We start from the raw sequence: 24,728 nt of genomic DNA, 5'->3' as shown, positions 1-24,728 counted from the left end.
ATGGCTGATTTATTATCCCTCTCGACCCCATTCTCCTACCTTCTCCCTGTAACCTTTGACACCCTGATCAATCAAGAACCTATCAACTCCCATCCTAAGTATACCCAATGAATTAGCCTACACAGCTGTTTGTGGTAAAGAATTCCACAGATTTACCACATCTGGTTAATGAGATTGTTTGCTCATCTCTGTTCTAAATGTACATCCCTCTATTCTGAGGCTGTGCCCTCTGGTCCTAGACTCACCCACTACAGGAAACACCCTCTTCACCTTCTAGGTCTTTCAATATTCAATGAATTTCAATGAGGTCCTCCCTCATTCTTATAAACTCCAGTGAGTACAGGCCCAAAGCCACCAAAAGCTTGTCATAGGTTGATGCTTTCATCCCTAGGATCATTCTTGTCAACCTCCTCTGGACCCTCTGTACTGACAGCACATCCTTTCTTAGGATTCCAAAACTGCTCACAGCTCCAAGTGCAGTGTGACCAATGCCTTCTAAAGCCTCAGCATTACATCCTTGCTTTTGTATCCTAGTCCTCTCGAAATTAATGTTAACATTGCATTTACTTCCTTATGACTGACTCAACCTGCAAATCAACTTTTAGGGATTCCTTTTGTATCCTAATTCTCTTGAAATGAATGTTAAAATTGTACTTGCCTTCCTTACTACCAACATAACCTGCAAGTTAACTTTTAGGGAATCCTGCACGAAGTCTCCCAACTCCCTTTGCACTTCTAATTTATGTCTTTTCTCCCCATTTAGAAAATGGTTCATGTCTTTATTCATTCTGTCAAAGTCCATGACCCATGCACTTACCTGCACTATATCCCATCTGCCACTTCTTCACCCGTTCCTCAAATCTGTCTAAGTCCTTCTGCAGACACCTTGCTTCCTCAACAGTACCTGCCTCTCTACTTATCTTTGAATTGTCCACAGACTTGGCCACAAAGCCATTGTTGCTTCACATAACACGAAAAGAAACAGGCCTAACACCAGGTTGGAGCACACCACTGGTCACCGGCAGCCAACCAGAAAAGGTCCCATTTATTCCCACTCTTTGCCTCCTGCCAGTCAGCCAATCTTCTATCCATGCTAATATCTTTTCTGTAATACCAGGGGTCTTATCTTGTTAAGCGCCTCATAGGTGGCACCTAATCAAAGGCTTTCTGAAAATACAAATAAGCAACATCCACTGACTCTCCTTAGTCTATCTTGCTTATTTTTTCCTCAAAGGATTCCAACAGATTTGTGAGGCAAGATTTCTCCTTTAGAAAACCACACTGATTTTGTCTATTTTATCGTGTGCCTCCAAGTATCCCAAAACCTCATCCAATGTCTTTCCAACCACTGGTCAGACTTCAATTACCTGAAGTCAGACTGAAGTCAGAAGTCAGACTGCCTATAATTTATTTTCTTCTTCCTCTCTCCCTTTTTGAAGAGTGGAGTGACATTTGTAATTTTCCAGTTCTCTGGAAGCATTCCAGAATCTAGTGATTGTTGAGAGGTCATTACTAATGTCTCCACAAACTCTTCAGCTCCGGTCTAGATGACTTGTCTACCACTGTAATACTGACACATCCGATCTTAGCTTCCTTCTCAAACTGGAGAATGAATTCTATCAAAGTATGATCACTGTCTCACAAGGGTTCCGTTACCTTAAGCTCCCTAATCACATCTGGGTCATCACATAATACCCAATTCACAACTGCTGTTCCCCTAATGGGCTCAAACCACAAGCTGCTATAAAAAACCATCTCGCATTCTACAAATTCCCTTTCTTGGAATCCAACACCAACCGATTTTCCCAATCTACCTGCATATTAAAATCCCCGATGATTACCACAGCATTGCCCTTTTTACATTCTTTTTCTATCTCCCATTGTAATTTGTAGCCCACAGTTTCTTAACTCTACCCAAAAGGATTTAACATCTTCTGATCCAATGTCACCTCTTTCTAAGATTTGATTTCATTTTTTACCAACAGAGTTACCCCACCACCTGCTTACCTGCCTGTCATTTCAATACAATATTTATCCTTGGATGTTACGCTCCATACTATGATCTTCTTTCACCCACAAGTCAGAGATGCCCACAACGTCACACTTGCCTATCTCTAACTGTGCTACAAGATCATCTATTCGATATACCGTGTGCATTTAAATACTGGACCGTCAATCCTGTATTCATCACCCTTTTTGATTTTGTCCCCCATTACACTTTAACTCATCTCAATGTTGCCCTACTTTCTGCCTATTCCTCCTCACAGTCTTACTACATACCATTTGTAAACCAACTGCCCTATCCTCAGCCCTATCACTCTGGTTCCCAACCCCCTACCAAATTAGTTTAAACCCTCCCCCATGGCTCTAACAAACCTGCCCGCAAGATATTGGTCCCCCTTTGGGCTCAGGTGCAACCTGTTCTTTTTGCACAGGCCATAACTTCCCCATAAGCGATCCCAATGCTCCAGAAATCTGAAACCCTGCCCCCTGCACCAATTCTTCAGCCACACAGTCATCTGCCGAATTATTCTTGCCCTCACTGGTATGTTGCACAGAGATTACTACCTTGGAGGTCCTGCTTTTCAGCTTTCTACCTAACTCCCTATGTTCTCTCTTCAGGACCTCCTCCCTTTTCCTACGCAAGTGGTTGGTACCAATATGTACCATGAATTCCAGCAGTTCACATTCCCTCTTTAGAATGCCATGGACCCAGTCTGAGACATCCCTGAACCTCGCACCTCAGAGGCAACATACCATCTGGGTGTCTCTTTTACATCTACAGAATCTGCTTTCTGCTCTTCTAATTATGGACTCTACTACTGCACTCCTTTTCTCCCTCCCTGCTTCCTTTCAAAGCCATAGAGCCAGACTCGGTCCTAGAGACCTGGTCACTGCAGCTTCCCCTGGAAGGTTGTTCCCCCACCCCCCCCAACAGTGTCCAAAGTGGTATATTTATTATCGAGGGGAACAGCCATGGGGTATTCTGCACTGGCTTTCCCTCTCCTTACAGTCACCTTGGTACCAGCCTCCTGAAATTTAGGGGTGACTACCTCCTGGTATTTTCAGTCTATTCATCATCATCATCAGGAGCCATGGCCCACACACTCCTCTTTCGGGTCAAGTGGATCAATTCATTGGTATTCATTTCCAATTCTCTGGCTGCTGTCTCCATCATCATTTGTCTTTGTCTTCCTCTTGCTTTCTTCCCTTCAATCTTTCCCATAATTCTAACTCCTTTTTCCTAATCACATGTCCAATGAAGTTACGTTGCCTTTTCATGATCTCATACATTATTCCTCTTTCTGTGTTTGCTCTGTTCATGACATCCTCATTAGATATTTGTTTCGTCCATGATCTTCTTTGCATCCTCCTCAAAAACCACATCTCTGCTGCTACAATTCGTTTCCTCATGTTACTAGATATTGTCCAACATTCTGAGCCATATAACATAACTGGATAAACATAGCATTTCAGTACTCTGAGGCGGGTTGTCATGCCTAGTTTAGTATTGGTCAGTATACCCTTCATTCTCGTAAAGGTGTCTTTTGCTATCCCTATTCTTCTTTTGATGTCCAAGTCGCACCTGCCATCTGAAGTCACCCAGCTTCCTAAGTAGCAAAAGTTCTGTACTTGTTTTATGTCTTCCCCATTTATTCTCAGCCTGCAAATAGGATTCTCCTTCTTTTCGGATATCACCATACATTCTGTCTTTTTGCAATTGATAGATAGACCCATTTTTGCTCTTTCAACAGTTATATCAATTAAGTTTTGTAGCTCTTCCTCCGTACTTGCAATTAACACAGTGTCATCTGCGTATCTGAAATTATTGATGTTTTCACTGCCAACTTTGATTCCCAAGATGTCTCTTATTTTTTGTAATATTGTTTCACTGTACACATTAAACAAATCAGGGGAGAAAACACTCCCTTGTCTAACGCCTCTCTTGATTTTTGTAAACTGATTCATTTCTCCATCTATTCTTACAGCGGCAGTTTGTTCCCAGTACAGATTTCTGATTAGGCGGAGGTCTTTCGAATCTAGATCTAGAGTTTTCTGTAATATTTCAAATAACTTATTATACTTCACTTTATCAAATGCTTTTGTGTAGTTGATAAAACAGACAAATCTTTTTGCACTTGAATAGCTCGATCTGATAGTATCCTTAACATCAATATTGCGTTTCTTGTACCTTTGTCTTTCACAAAACCACATTGTTCTTTACCTATTTCGGCTTGTATCTTACTTTTAGCTCTTGTCATCCAAATTCTTAGAAGTATCTTGGTGATATGACTCATTAAGCTTATGGTCCTATGTAATTCACTTTCAGGTTTCTTAGCAAGAGTGATAAATACTGATTTTTTTCATCTCTTCTGGTATTATTCCAGTCTCATAAATGCCATTGATTAAATCAGTAAGTTTTTCAATTTCATTATCTTCAAGGGCGATAATTTGTTCTATTACTAATTCATCAGGACCTGCTGCCTTTCCTATCTTCATCTTATTTATTGCATTACAAACTTCAGATTTTAAAATACTTGGACCTTCAATGTTTTTCTTAATTTCTGTTTTTTTGCCTCGATCGTCTTCAAACAATTCCTGAATATACTCAGTCCATCTGTTCATAATCTCATCCTTTTCCATGATAAGGGTACCATCCTTTGCTTTCAAACATCCACCTGAAGAACAGAGGAGCTTTTTACCAGTGACATTCTTGATTTGTTGATGTAACCTTTTTGGATCAGTAACAGGGATTCTTCCTATTTGCTCACATTCCTGGTTTAACCATTCTTCTTTGGCTTTTTGATATAAGCTTTTAACTTTTTAATTGAAGGATTTATATTCCATAGGATTTGCTTTCCTCCGTCTCCTTTCTTCCATTAGATTTTTGATTTCATCTGTCATCCATTTATTCTTTGTGCTTTTTTCTTTTTTAGGAATCACTGACTTTGCTGATTCTACCAAGGCATCCTTTAGAGAGTTAAATTTCATTTCTACATGACTGCTATCATCTTCAACAGATTCTATTTTTAGACTTTGAAATCTATTCCTTACTTCAATTGTAAATTTTTGTCTTAAGTTTTCTTCTTTAATTAATTGCAAGTAGTCAAGGGATTGTTCAGGTTTTTGCTTCTTTAGTTTTTTAAGTTTTACTTTTACATGACATACTATTGGGTTAGGTTACTATTACAGTCTGCACCTGGATACATTTTGCTTTGAGTCGCTGAGTTTCTATATCTTTGGTTTATAGTAGTAAAGTCAATTCAATGTCTCGTGTTATCACCTGGATTTTTCCAGGTCGACAAGCATCTTGGATGGTTTTTAAAGTAGGTATTCATAATGACCTGATTATTCATCTTGCACCATTCTACCCATTTCTCACCTCTTTCGTTTCTTTCCCCTAGTCCAAATTTTCCTATGGTATTTCCATCAGCACCTTGTCCTACTTTAGCATTTAGATCTTCCATGACAATAGCAATATCTTGAGATTTGCATCCATTCTTTGCTTGTTCAAGCTCTTCATAGAATTTATCTATATCTCCATTTGTTCCATCTGTTGTTGGTGCATATACCTGTATAATTGCTAAATCAAATGGTTGTCCTCTGAATCTAACAAGGAGCACTCTTTCTGATATTGCCCAATGTCCTAAAACTCTTTTTGTCATGTTTTCATCCATAAGAATTCCTACTGCATTAGTATGGGATGTTCCACAAGAATAAACTAGCGTTTTATTTCTAATCTGTCATGTTCCAGCACCTATCCAACGGACTTCGCTAATTTCCATGATGTTAATCTTTAGTCTTTCCATTTCATTTAACAGATTGTCCAATCTTCCTGCTTGATATAAAGTTCTTACATTCCAAGTGGCAATAATTTTCTTTTGTGTTACTTTAATTTTATGAGCAGTAGCTTGATGACGGTCAGGGATCCCCTGCTGGCCAGAATCAACCCTACCGAGTGAAACATCTTCAGAGTTAACTTGAAGATCCACCTGACGCTGTTGTTGTGTGATACATTTTGTGAGTTTGACCATAGTTTTCTTAGCAAATTGCAACGGCTGTTTGCTATTGCCTACCGTTGGGCGAATTAAAGAAATCGCCATTTCTCTTCTCAAATGTTCATCCGCCTATACTAAAGCTGTTGACATTTGAGGTCCCAGCTCATCCCCCTTCTCTGTCATATGTTCAGTTACTGAACCTGCCGGATCTGCCATTGACCTTCGCTCGTATCCTGAGCAGGAACCCTTGCAGGTGCTACCGTTCTGGGTCAGAGCGGCCCTGGGACCAATGAATGACTAAGGGGTAACTCCACTTTCCCCAAAGCTCTGAAAGTCCCCAGTCAGAGCCTCATCACCGGTTACAGTTTAGAGTCAATCTATTACCTCCTAATTTTCCTGTGTAAGTTGAAGGTCATCAAGCTGTAGCTCCAATTCACTAACACGGTCTCTAAAGAACTGCAGCTCAGTGCACTTCTTGCAGATGTAGTTATCAGGGAGACTGTAGGTCTCCCAGAGTTCCTACATCTCACACAAGGAACATAGCATGAAATCTGGACCCATTGTCAGCAAACTAGCTATGTACTAACAGAAAAAGAAACAAAAAGTTTACCTACTCTTGAACTTAATTAGAAGCTCTGCCTGTGCTTGCTCAGGCCTGTTCTCACCTAAGTATGTTGAGTCAAAGCCTAGCCACTCTAATGCTATCCAATCACACAATGGCCGCTCCATTTACACCTTCCTTTTTTAAATTGGCACTGAGCTGATTGCACCCTGCTGAAAGGAGCCGAAAGCACTGCAGCTCTTTCTAAGCCTCGTGATGCATCACCAGCAAGTGACCTCTCATGATATCCTGCTAACATTTACAGCAGAATATCTCTTTTAACTAGTTCGGACAATTGTGGAAACTTAGTTTCTGTTTGACCTAACTTGTACATGAAATGTGATTTTTTTAAAATCATATTGCACTGGGGGTCATGATACAACCTGATGGACACTATGCTCCTAAAAATTCTTTTTGCACTTGCTGTTACCCATAGCAACCTTGGCCAATGCTGAATGGCAGATGTGTCACCAAAACAGGGAAAAGTTGGAATAATTCGATTTACAAAAATGTACTAGCATTGATATAACACTTTAAAAAAAGATACATTCAGACAGATACAAAATTAATTTAGCTGATCTTCCCTATTTGTTCACAGTCCTCGAATGATGTGTTGTATTCAGTGATCCAGGATCTAAGCGACATGAAGAAACAACAAGAAAGGTACAAGTTATGGTGTGTCTTAAGCAAGGCCAAACTATTCTCTCTGCATCTATGCGTCTGTTCATATTATGACTCTTTGAAAAGCTGAGATCTGGTGTGCTTGCTTTTCCATAATGTAACGTTGCCACATTTAGTTTGTGGAAACAGCTTAAATATTCAACATGTAAATAGTTTAAGTGTGCTTGCTTGAAAAGTATTGAATGGGATGTAATATTCAATATAACACTTGGCAGTTCCTGTTGCATCTGTTGGCATCTAACTTCTTTAAACTTGTTGTTGTCGGATATACCTTCTACACATCTTCAGTTTTGAATAATAATATAAACAGTTCTACCAGTTTCTGCTGCACTTTTGTTTCAGAACTTTGCTTTTGGAGTCCAAAGTCCTGGTGATGTCTCACAATGTTCCCAGCAGACTGTTCCAGCAGTGGGAGTATAAAATTGTGAATGTCTTGGCAAAACGACTGGATGATAATTTGCGAAGGGAGCCAATAGAAAAGATCATCAGTGAAAGCCTCACTTTGCTTCTTAAACTTGGACTATGGATACAGAAAGTATACAAGGTATCCATTTGACATGAAATTTGTTTTAAAATTTGGCTTCAGTTGGCTAGTTTTTAAATATTAAATACATCAGAAACTTCTCCTTTTTTAATCTTCTGTACCATCCCTCAGCCTAACTAAAAAAATATTTTGCTTTTTGTCTAATATTTTTTCTGTTCTATACTATTGTCATCCATTATAATGTTCAGCGAGAACTGTTCCATTGTATTGCTACGTGAAAATCTCATGAACAGCTGCCATGTATTGTCTGTGCTGCTATGGAAATCAATGGAGCATGTTAAAATTACACTTACCATTTCAGCATTTTTTTCATTAAATTTGTTGATAGTTCATGAAAGAAAAATTGTATTAATACAAAATAAAAATGTAAAATGCTGGGAATATTGGTCAGTTCTAATGCGATCTGGAAAGGCTGGTCATCTGAAATTGTATTAATTATTAACTCCTGAGGGGTACAACATGTCTGGGTGGAAGATAAGATGTTGTTCCTTGAGCTTACATTGGGTTTCGTTGAAACAGTGTTGGAGGCCAAAGAGGGAGGTCAGTGTGGGAGGAGAATGGAGGATGAAGGCAATAGGCAACTGGAAGCTCACAGTTATCCAAGCAGAATGACTGAAGGTGTTTTACATAGTCATCGCAATCTTGTATGATTTCATTAATGTATCCTCAGTAACTGGAAGAACTACACGTAAATTATTTCTCAGAAGCCTGTTTTGCACGTGACTTAAACCATTTCATGAGTAACTAAAGAAATTAGATCCACATTCTTTGAAATCTAGATAATAAATGTTGATTGTATTGAAAATATTAGCGCCTGAGGGGACATAAGACCATAAAACATAGGAGCAGAATTAGACCATGACAGACAGATATTGTGATGTTTCAATTATTGGAGGACAAGACACAGTTACAGGATAAGGGGTTGTCTTAGAGTAAAAGCACCACCGTATTAGAAATAGGTACTTTGGTGAATCTAATCTATGCCACCCTGGTCTTTTGTTGAGTCCATCTACCAGGGCCCTGGACCATAGCCCTCCATACCCCTCTCATTCATGTACCTCTTCAAACTTCCCTTAAATGTCACAATTGAATCTGCATCTATCACTTCTTCTGGCAACTCATTCCACACTCTGAGTGAAGAGGTTCCTCCTCAGATTCCCCTAAAATATTTCACCATTTGCCCTTGACCTATGACCTCTAGTTCTATTCCCATCCAAACTGAGGAGAAAATGCTTGCAGGCATTCACCCTGTTTATACCCTTCATAATTTTGTATACTTCTATAAAATCTCCCCTTATTCTCCTGCACTCCAGGGAATAAAGTCTTAACCTATTCAATCTTTCCGTATCTCAGGTCTTCAAAACCTGGCAATATCCTTGTAACTTTGTCTGCACTCTTATATCCATATTAATACCTTTCTTGTGGGTACGTGGGCATTTGAAGTTAAGGTGCAGGGGAAGCTGTGCTTGTGAAGGGTGGCGAACCTCTGGTAATTTGTACCCCCTGAGGGTTGGGGACGTTAGATTGGGAATTTTAAAGAAGTAGATAACTTTTTGAAAGATAGGAAATTAAGAGTTCTGGGGATCTGGCGCAGAAGGGGAAATGAGTTCTGTGGCATATCAGCCATGATGATGTTGAATGGTGAAGCCTGAATGAGAGGCCCAATGGCCTACTCTTACTCCTACTTTCTGATGTTCTTACATTCTACCTGGTCTGGTATTGGGGGAATAATCATCAAGATCATATTATTATTTATTAATAAAGTCAATATGGATCCATGTCAGCTTGGTTCAAAACCCATATTTTTCAATTGGATGCTGTAGGTTCAATTCATTTTGTAAGATTTACATAAATGCTCCATGGTCCTAAAGGATTACAGCCAACTTGGAAGCGTCATGTTTCAGATGAGATGCTTGGGAAAGTACTATTTCCATGGCCAAGTGAATGTCCAAGATTGAATGAGATCCCTTGAGGAGCGATGGATTTATTTCAGTATCCCAGCTAACATTTAACCTGCAACCAATGTGCTGAAACACTGCTCGTTTATCTCAATGTTGCTGCTGAGATTTATTTGTGCAAAATAAGATTTGCTTGTTCCACGTAGGGCTGTCGAGGCCATGTCATTTGGTGTACTTAATGCAGAGATTGGTAGGTTCTTGATTAGTAAAGGGCTACAGGGAGAAGGAGGGAGAATGGAGGTGGGAAAAAAAGCCAACCATGATTGAATGGTACAGCAGCCTCGATCCTTTAACCTATACTTTATTTTACATCTACCTACATAACAAAAAGCTACATAATGAATAACTAATTAATTAATTTAAACAATACAGAAGAGAAATGAAAGAGAAGATTGGTAGCTCGGGTTGGCCACTTGTTTGTTGGGTTGTTTGCCAAGCCTGAAGGTTAGGTTGCAGACGTTCCGTCAGCAGTCGAGGTGACATCATCATTGTGCATTTGGGTGTTGTTTCTGCTGAGTGCTTGTATTTATATTAGTCTGATTCATTGGTCTGACTGGTCCTTTCCAAGGGGTAAGTAAGAGGAGGTGTCTGAGAGTTGCCGCTGGGCCTCAACAAGGAAGAGGTCAGTTGGCCACAATGCAACAGCACCCCCTTTGTCTGCGGGTTTGACGGTGAGGTAGGGATTGGTGAGGAGTCAATTGATTGCAAGTTCTAAACAAAACATAGCAGGTAAAAACAAGGCTGCTGCCTTCTATTTAGAATTTCTAACTTCTGTGTTAACATCAGGAAATTTAAATAAGACAGGTATGCTGGAAACCCTTCAAGAGGACAAGATAATAAATTGTTTCTCTAAATCATATTCATATAATAGACAATAGACTATAGACAATAGGTGGAGGAGTAGGCCATTCAGCCCTTTGAGCCAGCACCACCATTCACTGTGATCATGGCTGATCATCCACAATCAGTACCCTGTTCCTGCCTTCTCCCCATATCCCTTCACTCCGCTATCTTTAAGAGCTCTATCTAACTCTTTCTTGAAAGAATCCAGAGAATCCTCCACTGCCTTCTGAGAGAGAGCATTCCACAGAACCACAACCCTCTATCATACGACTGATAGTGGAAAATTGTGGATAATATTATACAGTTAGAGAATCCAAATGGCCCAATGAGATCTGGTAGCAAAATAGACATTTTAATCATTCAAGGATTTGGATAGATAGGAAAAATAAACAACTCAAATAGGGGAAATATATGATTAGTTAGGATGCCATCAATAAAAACACACATTTGGGTCGAATGTAATGGAATAAATGTTAGATAAGTATATTTTTGATCATCATCACTATTTATAATTAAAAGCAAGTGCATGTGAGCTATATAATTTTTAAAATGTTACCAGATATTCTCTTAATTCTTCTGGCATTTTGTGTGTGTTGCTCAAGCTTCTTGCGTTTCTCTTTAAATGTGTTATTTGAGTGATGATATACCAGTCTGATAATAGACAGGTGCAGTGCAGTTTTACTAACTTTATGGAAATCTTACCTTTTTCTCTTTATGACAAAATTTTTTAAATTAAATATATCTACGGACTTTTAAAGAAGGCTTTGGTATGGGGTTTTAAAATGCAAACATGAGGAAAACTGCAGATGCTGGAATTTCAAGCAACACACATAAAAGTTGCTGGTGAACGCAGCAGGCCAGGCAGCATCTCTAGGAAGAGGTACAGTCGACGTTTCGGGCTGAGATCCTTCATCAGGACTAACTGAGAGAAGAGTTAGTAAGAGATTTGAAAGTGGGGGGAGGGATCGGAAATGATAGGAGAAGACAGGAGGGGGAAGGATGGAGCCAAGAGCTGGCCAGTTGATTGGCAAAAGGGATATGAGAGGATCATGGGACAGGAGGCCTAGGGAGAAAGAAAAAGTGGAGGGGGGGGGAAAGCCCAGAGGATGGGCAAAGGGTATATTGAGAGGGACAGAGGGAGAAAAAGGAGAGAGAGAAAAAGAATGTGTGTGTGTGTATATATAAAAATAAATAATGGATGGGGTATGAGGGGGAGGTGGGGAATTAGCTGAAGTTTGAGAAGTCTATGTTCATGCCATCAGGTTGGAGGCTACCCAGATGGAATATAAGGTGTTGTTCCTCCAACCTGAGTGTGGCTTCATATGTGTGTTTGGTATGGGATGTCCAGGGAGGGGTAGCAGCTCTGGTGAAGGAGCTGGTTGTGTCCATTTCTGGACAGCTCACTCACCTTTGGTCTCCACTGGGCACTCAGCCCTCAGCTGTTTGCATGTGACAGCGGGCACACCCTGGTACACCGCTTCAATGGGCGGGCTGAAGCAGGTGAGGGTAGCTGGCGGCCTCACAGCCAGATGAGATAGGGATGTGCCTGTCCTAGCATGCGAAGCCAGCCCCGGTGGACAGGGTGGATCGGATCTACAGTGAGATCCGGTGCCCAGGATAGCAGTTCTGCAACACTCTGTGGAGAGCGAAGAGCACGGCAAGGCACAGAAGATGTCATGGTCATCCACTGCAACTGAGAAAGACGCCAGTTTGTGATGCTTGTTTGTACCACTGGACCTGGACTTCTGAGGTTGAGAGAATGAAACTGCCCCAGTGCAATAGTTTTTCTACTGTAAAAACTCTCCCGTACAGTCTTCCTGTCATCATTGGACACGATGGACAAAAACCACATATGCCATGTTTTCAAAATCGAAAGGAGATGTACAAATGTCCATCATACATAAGCATAATAGATTAATCACAGATTACTTTCATTTCTAGTTCTGCTGCACCAGCGAAGCAGTGACACATTGCTGCTGATCTGACGGTCGTACAGCAAATCCAAATGCTTGATCCTCATTTTAGATTCCAGACCATGTTATGGATCGAGCCCAGTACTGTAAATTAATCAAAACAGAAGGAGCCGATCTTTAAAAACTTATAATCTAAAAAATCAACTCCAGAGATAAATACATACAGTACATCTAGAAGTTGAATTTTATTTAGTGTAATATATATGAACACAAAATCAGAGAGCAAAGTTAATCACGAACTGTTTAAAAACAAATATGCATCACCATTAGTGTGCTTTCCACCTGAAAAGACATGTTGAGTTGCAAATTCTGGAGTTCCAAAGAGTGTATTAGCATTGTAATCAAATCCCCCACTTGGCTGTGCAGCACAAGAGAAGGTGTTCAGCCTTAATAGAACATAGAACATTGAACAGTACAGGCCCTTCAGCCCACAGTGTTGTGCCATCCCTTAAACCCTGCCTTCCATATAACCCCCTCCACCTTAAATTCCTCCATATACCTGTCCAGTAGTCTCTTAAATTTCACTAGTGTATCTGCCTCCACCACTGACTCAGGCAGTGCATTCCACGCACCAACCACTCTCTGAGTAAAAAACCTTCCTCTAATATCCCCCTTGAACTTCCCACCCCTTACCTTAAAGCCATGTCCTCTTGTATTGAGCAGTGGTGCCCTGGGGAAGAGGCGCTGGCTACCCACTCAATCTATTTCTCTTAATATCTTGTACACCTCTGTCATGTCTCCTCTCATCCTTTTTCTCTCCAGAGAGTAAAGCCCTAGCTCCCTTAATCTCTGATCATAATGCATACTCTCTAAATCAGGCAGCATCCTGGTAAATCTCCTCTGTACCCTTTCCAATGCTTCCACATCCTTCCTATAGTGAGGTGACCAGAACTGGACGCAGGTACTCCAAGTGTGGCCTAACCAGAGTTTTATAGAGCTGCATTGTTACCCCACGACTCTTAAACTCTATCCCTCGACTTATGAAAGTTAGCACTCCATAAACTCTCTTAACTACCCTACCTACCTGTGAGGCAACTTTCAGGGATTTGTGGACAAGTTCCCCCAGATCCCTCTGCTCCTCCACACTTCCAAGTGAGGGTGCAATTTCCAAGTAGCTAGACATCGGTAACACACAGACTGCAGGGAAGAGTAATTTCCCATTGTCAGTTACCATGCCTCCACCCCACAGCCTGCTATCATTCTGGAGACACCGGCTAGAGAACATAGAACAGTAGCGCACACTACGGGCCCTCTACTCACGATATTGTGTTGACATCGTGAACTACTCCACAGTCGATCTAACCTTTCCCTCCCACATTGCCTTCCATTTTTCGTTCACCCATGTGCCTATCAATGAGTCCTGTTAGTATCTGCCTGTGATCTCTACCCCTGGCAGTGCGTTTCACGCACCCACCAAAAAACTACCTCTGACACCCCCCCTATATTTTCCTCCAAATTGATTAAGGTAGAGTAGGTGATGTTGTCTATATGGATTTCAGTAAGGGTTTTGACGAGAGTCTCTATGGTAGACTCATTCAGGAGGTCAGGAGCATGGAATCCAGGGAAGCTAGGCTGTGTTGATTCAGAAATGGGCTTGCTCATTGCAGGTGGTAGTAGTTGGAGTGGATTCTGCTTAGAGGTCAGTGAACAGTTATGCTCCATGAGGATCTGCTCCAGGCTCCTGTTCATTGTGATTCTTAAAATTGTCTTGGATGAGGAAGTGGAAAGGTGGCTTACTATGTTTGCAGAAGACAAGAAGACTGGAGGTGTTGCAGGTAGAATAGAAGTTTGTCATTGACAAGATGCAGAACTATTTAAAGTTCAAAGTAAATTTATTATAAAAGTAGGTACAGTATATGTCACATATAGGAGTTTAAGATTAATTTTCTTGCAGACATTCGCAGTAGAACAGAGTAATAAAATAGAATCAATGAAAAATGAACTGGACTGAGAAGTGGGAGATGGAGTTTCATCCAGAAAAATGTGAAGTGATACACTTCAAAAGGTTGAACTTGAGGCAGAGTAGAAGGTTACTGGCAGGATTCTTAGCAGCGTGGAGGAATAGAGGGATCTTGGGGTTCATGTCCATAGATCACTTAAAGCTGCTGCCCATGTTGACAGGGTGGTTAAGAAGGCATATGGTGTGTTGGCCTTCATTAGTCAGAGGATTGAATGCAAGAGTCGTGAGGTTATATCGCAGCTCTATAAAACTCCGATTAGACCACTCGCAGAGTATTGTGTTCAGTTCTAGTTGCCTCATTATAGGAAGGTTGTAGAAGCTTTAGCGAGGGCCCAGAGGATACTTACATGGATGCTACATGGATTAGCGAGCATATCTTATGAGGATAGGTTGAGCGAGCCAGGCCTTTCCCTTTGGACAGAAGGAAAATAAGAGGTGACTTGATATAAGTGTACAAGATGATAAGAGACACAGACAGTGACTTTTTCCCTGGGTTGCAGTGGCCAACATGAGTGGATTACTTTTAAATTGATTGGAGGAAAATATAGAGGGAATGTCAGGAATGTTTTTTACTGATAGTGGGGGGAGAATGGAATGTTTTGCTAGGGATGGTGGAAGAGGGACTCTAAATGACATGGAGCCTAAATGACACGTAGGCACATAGATGAAAGAAAAATGGGACGCTACGTGGGAGGGAAGGGGCAGATTAACTGTGGAGTAGGTTAAATGTTTGGCACAGCATCATGGGCTGAAGAGACTTTAATGTGCTGGACTGGTTTATGTTCTATGTCAAGCCAAAGATAAAAGAAACAAAGAGGAATGTAAAACACTACAAAGCATGACTTCTCTTCATAATATGTTCAATTATTAATATGTTTTGGATGATTTTAGTTAATTTTACTTATTCCACAAGTAATCCATAGTTTTAAACATTTAATTATTTACGTAAATGTCATTAATTTGTTCATAGCTCTAAATGTCAAGGGCATTTAAATGCTATTTAAAAATTTCTCACAGCCTTTACAGGCATGAAGTGTTGGGAACGGTCTTTAGCCAGCTATCAATAATTTCATGGGCTTGTCCTCTACACTGCATTGACAGAAGTCCTGCCCTTGCTGAGTCAGTGCCCTTGGAGTCATGGATGTCCAGGCCCAATGCACTAGTATCTGGACCAGGTATATACAGAAATGGGTGGGTCACAGGCAGCACTTCTGGCTATATTTGTTGGTGAAGGACTGTATTGGGTTAATGAGTTTCCCCGACACAGAAAATTAGCCACAGGTTTTGTCTAAAGTTACTCCATTTATCCATTTAGTAGAGACATTAACATGTTTTGAACAAAGTAGTATACATAAACTCCAGACATTTTGATTGTAATTTTTGTAAAGCAACTAGTTATTCTAAGTGAAAAATGCTGTACAAAGTTACTGTTGTATGTTGCCTCCTTAGATCAGCTCAAATCTGAGATTTCTTGCTATTTTGATTTGGAATTATAATGCTGGCAAATAATTTGGAGATTGAGGTTTCTGAAGGTAACCTTAAAAGCTGCCTTTATCACTCACTCGATATCTGGAGGGAGCACTTTCGATGCACTGCCTATCTTTTACCATTTTGCCTCTCATTTACATTCTTTTATTCCTCTGTGCAGGAATCCCCCAACAAGCCAAACGATTCTGTGCTGGATGATGCCCCAGAGCTGATTATTCCTCAGAATCTGATTGCTCGTCTTGTGGAATCTAGGCAACTTTTAACATCTGCCCAATTTCTGCACAATTACAGTGCTCCATTAAAGAGAACAACGGACTCGGGTAGGTAATAAGATTTCCGGAAGTCAAGTGACTTGACCATTCTTATCACAGTACATTTGACACTTTTTATACCACTAGGGAGAATAATCATTAATATAAAACAAATATAGGAAAGGTTTCTCTTGTACAAAATTTGCTTCAGATTTAGCTTTAAAAAACTTAATTATTTTACAAGTATCAGTTACAAATCCATAATGCATGAATACTTCAGTGAGTGGTTTATAAAGTCATAGAGTACAACAGTGCAGAAACAGGCCATTTGGCCCATCTAGTCTATGCGGACCTGATCATCTGCCAAATCCCATCTATCTGAGCAATACACATAAAATGCTGGAGGAACTCAGCAGGTTAGGCAGCTTTTATGGAAATGAACAGATAGTCGACGTCTTGGGCTGAGGTCCTTCTTCAGGACTGAGAAGGAAGGAGGAAGATGCCAATATAAAATGGTGGTGGGGAGGGGAACGAGGCTAGCTGGAAGGTGATAGGTGAAGACAGGTGGGTGGGAAAGATCAAGGGCTGGAGAAGGAGGAATCTGATAGGAGCAGAGAAAGGGAAGAAGGGGACCCGGGGAAAGTAATAGCCAGGTGAAAAGAGATAAGAGGTCAGAGTGGGGGATAAACGGAGGGGAATGAGAATTAGAGTTAAAATGTTTGGTCACTGGGAAGTCTCGCTTGTGGCAGATGGTGCAGAGGTGCTCAACGAAGTGATCTCCCAATTTATGACCGGTTTCACCAGTGTCGAGGAGGCCACATTGAGAGCACCTGAATCAATAGATGACCCCAGCCGATTTGCTGGTGAAGTATTGCCTCACCTAAAAGGACTGCCTTGGGTCCTGAATGGAGGTGAGGGAGGAGGTGTATGGACAGATGTAGCACTTAGGCTGCCTACAGGGATAAGTGCAGGGAGGAAGGTTAGTGGAGAGGGACGAATGGGCAAGGGAATCGCAGAGGGAGCGATCCCTGTGGTAAGTGGAGTTGGGGGAGGGGGATAGGTAAAGATATATTTCGTGGCAGGATCCCTTTGGAGATGGCGGAAGTTGCGGAAGGTAATGTGCTGGATACGGAGGTTGATGGTTTGCTAGGTAAGGACAAGAGGAACTCTGTCACTGTTAAGGTGGTGGGAAGATGGTGTGAGTGCAGATGTTTGGGAAATAGAGGAGATGTGGGTGAGGCTAGTGTCAATGGTGGAGGAAGAGAAACCCTGTCGTTTAAAGAAGGAGGACCTGGAATGGGCGTAAATTGGGAGACCGTTTTGTCGTCTGCGTCCACATTATCCAGCACAAGTGGGACTTCCTGTTGACCAAATGTTTTAATTCCCATTTCTGTTCTGATGTGTCAGTCCATGGCTCCTTCTCGTGTCAAGATGAGGCCACCCCCAGGGTGGAGGAGCAACACCTTATATTCTTTCTGGGTAGCCTCCAACCTGATGGCATGAATATAGCTTTCTCCATCCGGCAAACAAATTTTTCCCCACCCCTCTTCCTCTATTCCCCACTCTGACCTTTTACCTCTTCTCACCTGCCTACTACTTCCCCTGGGTCACCTCCTCCTTCCCTTTCTCATATGGTCCACTCTCCTCTCCCATCAGATTCCGTCTTCTCCAGCCCTTGGCCTTTCCCACCCAGCTGGCTTCCCCTATTACCTTCCAGCTAGCCCCCTTTCCCTCTCCCCACCTTTTAATTCAGTTTTTGAAGATCTTAATTTTGCATGTTGAAGTAACAGTGTATTAATGACAGTAATGAGGTTTAACATAAAATATTAAGCATATGTAACATACACTCATTGGCCACTTTATTGTGTACAACTGTGCACCTGTTCATTAATATATGATCAATCAATCGGGCAGCATCAACTCAGTGCATAAAAGCATGCAGACATGAACAAGAGGTTCAGTTGTTGTTCAGACTGATCATCAGAATGGGGAAGAAATGTGATCTAAGTGACTTTGACTGTGGAGTGATTGCTGGTGCCAGACAGGGGTGGTTGGAGTATTTCAGAAACTGTTGATTTTCTGGGATTTTCGTGTACAGCAGTCCCTAGAATTTATAGAGAATGGTGCGAAAGTAAAACATCCAGTGGATGGCCGGTCTGTGGGTAAAAACACCTTGTTAACGAGAGAGGTCAGAGGAGAATGGCCAGACATTCATTCAAAGAACACACACGTAATAACAGTGGTGTGCCGAAGAGCATCTCTGAATGCACGACATGTCAAACCTTGAAGTGGATGGGCTACAGCAGCAGTAGTTAATGAACATACCCTCTGTGCCGGATACAGTGGCCTCTGAGTGTACCTAGAGGATTATGCCGAGCCCATTCTCAATACTGTTATTGTAGTAGGTTTCTTTCACTGTGCACCCAGTTCAGGCTGCAACCAGGGAAGCCCGCAGAGCTTAAAGCCTGTGCTTGATGTTTCATTGGCTCTTTTACAAAAAAACTCATTTTGGAAAGCAAAACTGGGCCAGAAGCTCCAACTATTGCAGCTGGTGTGCTTCCGTCAGCAGAGAAACAACGGTATTGATGACAGTGAGGGTATAATCACGAGCCCAGACTGTCCCGGCAGGAAGCGGACGGCGCAAGTGGGAGGCAGCAACAAAACAGGGATAATAGTGATTTGCTTTAAAGATTTAATAGAAGCTTCACAATTGTTTGCTTACCAGGCAGCTGCCACAAACCAGAAACCCTCACTTAGAGCATTTCACAACAAGGACACTGATGTTTGGCTATAATGATGCAAGGGCTCAATGAATGGTGGTGATTACAGACAAAAAGGGAGTATCTTTATATTCAGAAACTACGGATGTCCTTTCAGAATTAGCTTTTCAAATGGTTTTCCCTCTTGCAGAGCAGAGACCTTATTGTTTGACACAGCTGACAGCACGGACTGACTGTAATTACTCATTGCATTCAGTTCAGCTGCACTATATTTCCCTGAATATCCAAAGTTTAATTTTTGAGACAATTTTCAGTGCCAACTAATCAAAACTCCTCCACTTTTACTGAAAATTAATATTGATGCATTTAAAAATACGAAAGTTGGTAGCTTTACATTTTAGAGCTGGTTTCCAAACTCAGAGAATTATGTAAAAATGTTTTAAAATCGATGCTTAAACAGATGGAAACTACTGTGAGCCTACCAAAATACACATTACTCCCTGTTTTCATTGTTCATATCATTAGAGTTAATTGTGATCAATTCAAATTATCTCAGAATATGTCATCTTTAGATCCTCACTACTAAATATTAGATGTTCTATAACAGAGCTCCAGTGAAGTGAGTCTTGCATTGATTTACAATGCAATAAATAAACTGTTTGTTATTTTAAAGTCATTTCCTCTGCTGACCAGGCAAGCACATCATCTGCTCCCAATCTTCTTTCAATGCAGTCATGTTAGGGATGATTTGCTTTCAGATGTTTCTTCCCTGCCAGGATGTGGCATGCAGCCACATGGCACTGGCTTGCTTCTCCCCGTCTCCTACCATTCATTGAAGCACCATCAGTAGAACGCAAGAATCACATTTAGACATGCTGACGGATTGGGCATTTGACATAGCTTTAAAATGATGACCGTTTGCTTTCGGACAGCCTGTTAACAACATGGGTAGATTTCCAATGGGAACATTTTCTAAGAAAAAAGAACAGGCCCATACCAACTAAAACTGCATTCCTATTATCAGATTTCTCTGTTGACAGGTATCTTTTAACCTGATTGTAATCTTATTTTATGTTAAACTTTGTGCAACTGGATCACTTACTTTTACTTTCATCCAGTTGCAAGAGAGAAGGTAAAAGACTAAACAACATTAGCTTAATAACATATGATATAATAAAGCATTGCTTTCTAATGTAGATATGCTTCTTTTCCAGAACTTGTATGGCCAACACCAGAACATTTACTGCCTGCCAAAAGAAAGTAATGGAGCTTGTGAAGATATGGGCAATTTCCTCCTTCAGAGAAAGAGTGATATTTAATTTTTGTTTTATGGTAGTGCTCTCAAGAAATGCAATGCATTCCAAGAATTGTTATGAAAAAAAATTAAGATAATATTGGGTGTAAACATATTTGTAGAGATTCTATGATTGCTAACATTCAGAGGTGTTTAAGAACTATTAAATTTGATATCAGTAAGTTAGAGAAAAATATTTTAAAAGTTAATAAGAGTAAAATTAATGAGGAACATCAAGAATCAAGATTTCTGGTCAAGATGTTGCCTGCGTACAATACTCCTTCGGTCGACATCCTGATAGATCATGAAGCCATGTAGTTCACTTCTTTAGTGTCTTCTACATTTGCTTTTCCTCTTGAGTGTAATTCTGGAACTGTTGGAGCCTGTAATTTGCAGTTTGGGGATTGTTTGAGTGTTGCAGCGCTCTGCAATTTCGGAGAGGATTCCATGAGGCAGAGGTGGCGTGCGGGGGCAGGCTGCAGGACGTGGCACGGTCTGATGTTTGACTCCATTTTGCCAAATAAAACTTCCATTGTTCGCCTTTTAAAGCAATAAGGGAGATTGAAGCAATGAGGCGTATGCAGACTTTTTGGAGATCGTTTAGGTGTTTCAACACTCTGCAGTCTCTGAGAGGTTTCCAGGAGACAGAGGCAGCATGCGCGAACTTCATGGCAAGAAGGCTGCGGGAAAGGGTGCAAGCCATTGTTCCTCTCCATTTCACCGATTATAGCTTCCATTGTTGCCCGATCAAAGCAACGATGGAGTTTGACACATCGAGGCGAATGTGGAGGGTCAGTGCTGGCTGCTTGCCTTTTGATTGCTGGAATTCGCTCTGCACCTTGAGAGCCTGCCACTGTGCTCAGAGAATGTTCCCCAGGTTTTCTGCATTTTGGATGTGGACTTGGACTGTAGACATTTTTCAGTGTTATAGATTTTGTATTCTCTGCTTTTTCACCTGATCTTTCTCATTTTTTTGTGTGTGGAGGTGGGGATTTGGGGGCTGATGTGCCTGTTCCATTTTTGTTTGGCTTTTTTTTGGTGCAAGGTGGGCGGGATTTGGGGGGTAATGATTCTGCTGCCATTTTATTTCTTTCCTGGTTTCATGACTATCCGGAGTAGAAGAATTTCAGAGTTGTACCCTTTGATAATAAATGAACCTTTGAACATGAAATCATATATAAATCATTAAAGATATTAAATTAAGAACAAAAAAAATTACTTATCTTCCTATTCGGCAGTAGAGAACCACATTCAAATGAATGGCTTTGGCAATCCCACACTAGGTCAAACCAGACACAAGTTCAAAGAGACTCATTGACCTGTGTATTGCTCTGGATTCTCTTCAAGGCTATGCTACTCTGTTGGGCACCGTATACAGGCATGCAACTGAGTGGAGTGAGAGATATGGCCTGAAGCAGACTTGAAGTGGAAGTACAAATCTCCCAGGCCAGCATCTAGCACTTGGTTCATTGAGGACATTTTGGTGGTTTTCATATTTAAAGTTTGTTGCCTCCCAAAGATCCTGTTTTTGCAACTGCACAGCATGAGCTAAAGCTATTGATTGACCTCCAGTCACTTTTGTGCATGTCTTCCATTCTGCAGGAAAACCAATTTTTGTACAATTAAATTGTAATTCCTTCATGGCACCTTGCCGTATATTGGAAGGTCATCTTATAGATAACGGCATCCGTTAGCCTTGCGAGACCATGGATCTGCGCTTGGAAAGTCTTCACTCTCCAGGGCGCAGGCCTGGGCAAGGTTGCATGGAAGACCAGCAGTTGCCCATGCTGCAAGTCTCCCCTCTCCACGACACCAATGTTGTCCAAGGGAAGGGCATTAGGACCCATACAGCTTGGCACCAGTGTCGTCGCAGAGCAATGTGTGATTAAGTGCCTTGCTCAAGGACACAACACGTTCCCACGGCTGGGGCTCGAACTCACGACCTTCAGGTAGCTAGTCCAATGCCTTAACCACTTGGCCACGTGCTCACACTAAACTTATATAACTTATAGATAATTTATAAGTTATCATTGTCAACAACACTGTAAGCTGCTAGCCATCTCCTATACTCTGCATGTATGCATTCATCCGTGGACCATCGGCACACCAAGGTGAGATTATACAGCACGACTGAAATAGTTGAACGCTTACACTATTCACATGGAATTGTCCGCTTGTGTTTTTTTTTCTCACATTATTAGTTACTTTATCTAAACCACTCTGCTAAAAATAGGGGGAATTGTATGATTTTTCTGGATAGATGGATTAGGAAGACATTCCAATTGAATGGTATTTGATTTGCATTGAAAGAGGAGCGAGGCAATGAAGGCATTTGGGCATACAAATTTTAAAAAAGTAATGTTGGGGTCAAATAAGGCATGAAGCCACATAGTTATTGATTTCTTCCTCTTATTAAGGTCATCACCCCTACTGAGCCATAGGCCCCTGACAGCAGCTCAGCAGTGTCCTCAGTCCTGGGCCAATAGAAGGTCGGTCGGCCCTGTGGCTTCAGCTTTCACCACGTAACTTCATATGTCTTCCTGGCGAAGATCTTTCCTCTGTTAGGAAAGAGACCTTCAGAGCTTCTGTTTGCATCTTTAAAAAGATGGGGTTGCAGCCCCATGCCTAGCCCTCCATCTTTCGCAGCCGGGCTTGGAACTGTCCGTGGTGGAGTTTAGTCAGGAATTTAGACTTTGAAAATGTATTTAGGCTAAACCTGCATTAAGATGTGAAACCAGCGTGTCTATTTCTTTTAGTACAAAGAGTTTGCACTCATAATCTACGTTTCACAACCTGAGGGAAACCAGTTACCGCATTGCTTGATGCCATTTTGCATACAACACGATTTCACTATAATAAGTGATTGGCTAATAAGTGGAAATAACATTGGTTAGGGAACATCATGTTCAACTTTAATGTTATTCAGCTCTACACGAACACCCGTGAAGACAGGCAAATGAAACAGCCAAGGTGCAAACAGAGTACCAACAGTCCTACATAGTACAGGGCACATATAGCAGATATAAGGAAGCAGTAAACGTACAGTTATACAAAAAATATTTAGTATAGCCCAAGTCCCTGAGTCCGTGGATGTTGTTGGCAAGAGCAAGCACCCAGCCATCTGCAGACAAACACAATCCAGCTTGTCTTCCGCCCAGCGAACAATGGAAGGCAGCACCACACAGCCTCCAGCGTCCTCTCTCCTGTGTTGCTGCACCAGGCAACACCACGGCATGAGGCCTACTCTCCTCTACAACCAAGGCCATGCAGCTCCCCCACCATCAGTCCTGCCAATAAACCAGACTTGCGGCATTCCAGATTACCAATGTTCAACAGGGTCTTGCGTCACAAGAAAAGCGACTAAGACAATCGCTCGCCCTTAGATTGTATTTCACTCTTAGATTGCATTCTGCTCTTGCACACCGACTCCGACGTCTCTCTACAAGGTATGCACTAAGTCTAACTCCTCTGCCCATGAGAAACTCACTGATAGGGTAGACCTACGGAACTTGAAGTTCTTAATATCCAGCAGTTTGCAATCGTATGTATGATGTTAAGAAAAGACACTAATGCCTTTGGGTGTCCCTGTTGAGTCCGCTGTGTCCAAGCCCTTCACCATCTTACCAGAATATAATGACAGGTGAAACTGCATGTTATTTTTCAACTTTGCAGCTGGAAACTTTGAGAGATCTGTGAGATCACTGCCTCCTAAGAAAAACAGATTTTTAGAGACAACCTCCAAATGAGGTGGAAGTGGTGACCATAGCTACCACATAATATCAACCAGTTTATCACACAGAAAGAAACGCTCCCAGCTCTGAAAATTTACTCATTTAAAAAATGGAGAAAACCGATTCAGCAAACTACATCAAATTATTCTAATAAAAGCAGATTTATTTGTTGTGGAAATGTAGTAGGCAGAAGATAATGGCACGTAAACTGTGTGCATAAAGTAGTCTCTTAAATAGTGAGGCCACTATGCTTGACTGACAAATTTGTCTGAACTCTGAGGAATTAACAAATAGGATAGACAAAGGAGAGTCAGATCAGTGTTGTTTACTTGGATATTTAGAAGGATGATGACAAGGTGCAACACATGAGACTGGTAAACAAAATAAAAATAGGAATCCTTGGCATTACAGTTAATGTAGTAACATGGATAGAAGATTGGTTGTCTGGCAAAAGGCAAAGAGTGGCAATAAAGGGGGTCTTTTCAGATTAGCTGTTGTTGACCAGTGGTGTTCTCAGTGATTCCTTTGGATTCATAGTTTTTCACGTTGTATGTTAACAAAATGGATGATGGAATTGATGGCCTTGTAGCTAAGTTTGCGGAGAAAAAGCATTTCAGGATGTATATTGTATACATTTCGCTGACATTAAATTGTACCTTTGAAACTTTAAATTGTGCCTTTGAAG

The 24,728-nt window shown here is 41.3% G+C and overlaps 1 protein-coding gene across 4 annotated transcripts in view; it reads left to right on the top strand.

The window, feature by feature from the left end:
- LOC134360225 (testis-expressed protein 47) overlaps positions 1 to 21,488 on the top strand; it is a 67,827-nt gene extending 46,339 nt beyond the window's left edge. For 3 of the 4 annotated variants that reach the window (XM_063074306.1, XM_063074305.1, XM_063074303.1), the window contains 4 exons: positions 7,199 to 7,263; positions 7,624 to 7,825; positions 16,208 to 16,371; positions 20,233 to 21,488. In XM_063074306.1, the coding sequence (XP_062930376.1) occupies positions 7,199 to 7,263; positions 7,624 to 7,825; positions 16,208 to 16,371; positions 20,233 to 20,410 (609 nt within the window). In that variant the 3' untranslated portion in view covers positions 20,411 to 21,488. The remainder of the gene's footprint in view (positions 1 to 7,198; positions 7,264 to 7,623; positions 7,826 to 16,207; positions 16,372 to 20,232) is intronic. The other variant, XM_063074304.1, reaches the window with a different exon arrangement.
- Positions 21,489 to 24,728: the final 3,240 nt, after the last annotated feature.

The sequence above is a fragment of the Mobula hypostoma genome, chromosome 22 (genome assembly GCF_963921235.1).
Source record: "Mobula hypostoma chromosome 22, sMobHyp1.1, whole genome shotgun sequence".
In the NCBI taxonomy this organism is placed as follows: domain Eukaryota; kingdom Metazoa; phylum Chordata; class Chondrichthyes; order Myliobatiformes; family Myliobatidae; genus Mobula; species Mobula hypostoma.
The sequence above is the reverse complement of the archived record's forward strand: the minus strand, read 5'-3'. Positions and strand labels throughout refer to the sequence as shown.